Source organism: Penaeus monodon, chromosome 6 (assembly GCF_015228065.2).
Source record: "Penaeus monodon isolate SGIC_2016 chromosome 6, NSTDA_Pmon_1, whole genome shotgun sequence".
In the NCBI taxonomy this organism is placed as follows: Eukaryota; Metazoa; Arthropoda; class Malacostraca; order Decapoda; family Penaeidae; genus Penaeus; species Penaeus monodon.
In genome coordinates, this window is record NC_051391.1 from 57510439 (window position 1) to 57512577 (window position 2139).

Below are 2139 nucleotides of genomic sequence, written 5' to 3' on the forward strand. Positions count from 1 at the left end.
TCAGTGTATTTCCTCCTTATCTTACGCATAGTTACATTTGCTAGACACACCCTATGTTCATGCTTCAATTTGATTTAATGACCATTTGGTTCAATATTTAGTTCCATTTAGGTGTTTTTTTCCCTCTCTCCCCTTTTTTCAGTTTTGTGATATTTATGGATTGCAGATGAGAGGTGTGTGTGTTTAGGTAGATGTTACCATTACCCACTTTGCAGACAGTCCCAGCTTTCCTTCCATCATGAGCAAGTGAATTCCTTCTCTCTTTCTTTCTCTCTCTTTCTTTCTCTCTTTCTTTCTCTCTTTCTTTCTCTCTTTTTCTTTCTCTCTCTCTCTTTCTTTCTCTTTCTCTTTCTCTCTCTCCTCTTTCCCTTTCTTTCTCTCTCTCCTTTTTCTTTTTTTCTCTCTCTCTCTCTTTTTTCTCTCTCTCTCTTTTTCTTTCTCTCTCTCTCTTTTTCTTTCTCTCTCTCTCTTTTCCCTTCTCTCTCTCCTTTTTCTCTCTCTCTCTTCTCTCTCTCTCTTTCTCCTTTCTTTTTCTTTTTCTTCTCTCTCCTCTCTCTCTCTTTTCTCCTCTCTCTTTCCTTCTCTCAATCTCTCTCCTTTCCCCTTTCTCTCTCTCTTCCCTTCTCCCTTTCTCTCTCTCTCTCTCCTCTCTCTTCTCCTCTCTCTTTTCCTCTCTTTTCCTTTCCTCTCCCCTCTCTCTTCCTCTCTCTCTTCTCTCTCCTCTTCTCTCTCTTCTCTCTCTCTCTCTCTCCTCTCCTCTCTCCTCTCTCTCTCTCTCTCTCTCTCTCTCCCTCTCTCTCTCTCTCTCTCTCTCTCTGTGCTCTCTCTCTCCTCTCTTTTTGCTCTCTCTCTCTTCTCTCTGCTCTCTCTCTCTCTCTCCCCTCTCCTCTGCTTTCTCTGCTCTCTCTGCTCTCTCTGCTCTCTCTCTCTCTCTCTCTCTCTCTCTCTCTCTCTCTCTCTCTCTCTCTCTCTCTCTCTCTCTCTCTCTCTCTCTCTCTCTCTCTCTCTCTCTCTCTCTCTCAAAAACATAATGGTTACATGCTGTCCTAAATATTGTTACTATTATTATTTTTGGACTCTAACCCAAGGATTGCTGTGCACACATCCTCTTATTTTCTTTCTTTCTTTTTTTTTTATTCCTTTTTTTCTTTCTTTTGACATCCTTTCTTTACAAAAATATACGTTGAGTCTGCTATTCCTTGCAGGAAGCCAGTGAGAACCTGTATGACTTTACTGAAGAATATCCTGAGACATCCGCTTCTTCGCGATCAGACGCTCAGTTGCCGAGGGTCAGTTGCTTGCTCCGTAGTAAAGACGGGGGTCACACGACAGCAGCATCACTTATTGTTTTTTCCATGCAAAATTTCTCTTCTTGATGTCTTGAGTAACCGACATCAAGTGAAAGTGATTCCCCAACCCTAAAATTTTTGTAAATGATAATAATTCATTATTCATTAGATGTCAATAGGTCTCATTCATGTAGGGGGAGTCAACCTCAAAAAAATGCCGGGCCCTGTTAGGGGAAGTTTCCCAAAAATTTAAGCCACACCAAAACTACAATCCTTTTTCTCTGCCATCGTGAATAGGGAGCTAATAGTTGCAACATATATCTTAACTAAATTAACTAGGGTTAAGGTGCTAAATAACACAAACGTACATACCTTGTTAAACCTTTCCCTGTTTTTACATTGTTTTATAGTTGTGCAAGAAATGTGCTCCTTTTCTTTATGGTTTAGGCTTCCAGGATTTCAATTTCTCTTTATCTGTTTTGTCCTCTTATAATTTTTTTTCCAGATTAAAATATCCGGTTTAATACTTATAGACATTTTTTTGTTAAGTAATTTTACAATTAGTGCTAGCTTTAAAATTAGCTCAATAATTTGACACTTTGCCTTAGAAATTTGTTGAACATGATAAAATCATTCTGGTGTACATGTAAAAACGATTGGAGTGTCTTTCCCTGAGTTTAGGGCAATCATAGAGATAATTTAAAAGAAATGAAACCAGGTAGATATTTCTTATAGATTCAATACCAGTACCCTTTACAGCAAAAGGTACCACAGCAGTAACATTATTACCCTGGAAATCAACAGACCAAAAAATAGCTTGTTACTTGAGGCAGCACAGAATTCACTAACC

The 2139-nt window shown here is 38.9% G+C and overlaps 1 protein-coding gene across 2 annotated transcripts in view; it reads left to right on the forward strand.

The window, feature by feature from the left end:
- Window positions 1-1399, forward strand: part of LOC119574702 (broad-complex core protein isoforms 1/2/3/4/5-like) — a 12417-nt gene extending 11018 nt beyond the window's left edge. For both annotated transcript variants that reach the window (XM_037922091.1, XM_037922092.1), the window contains one exon: window positions 1206-1399. In XM_037922091.1, the coding sequence (XP_037778019.1) occupies window positions 1206-1376 (171 nt within the window). In that variant the 3' untranslated portion in view covers window positions 1377-1399. The remainder of the gene's footprint in view (window positions 1-1205) is intronic.
- The last annotated feature ends 740 nt before the right edge of the window (window positions 1400-2139 follow it).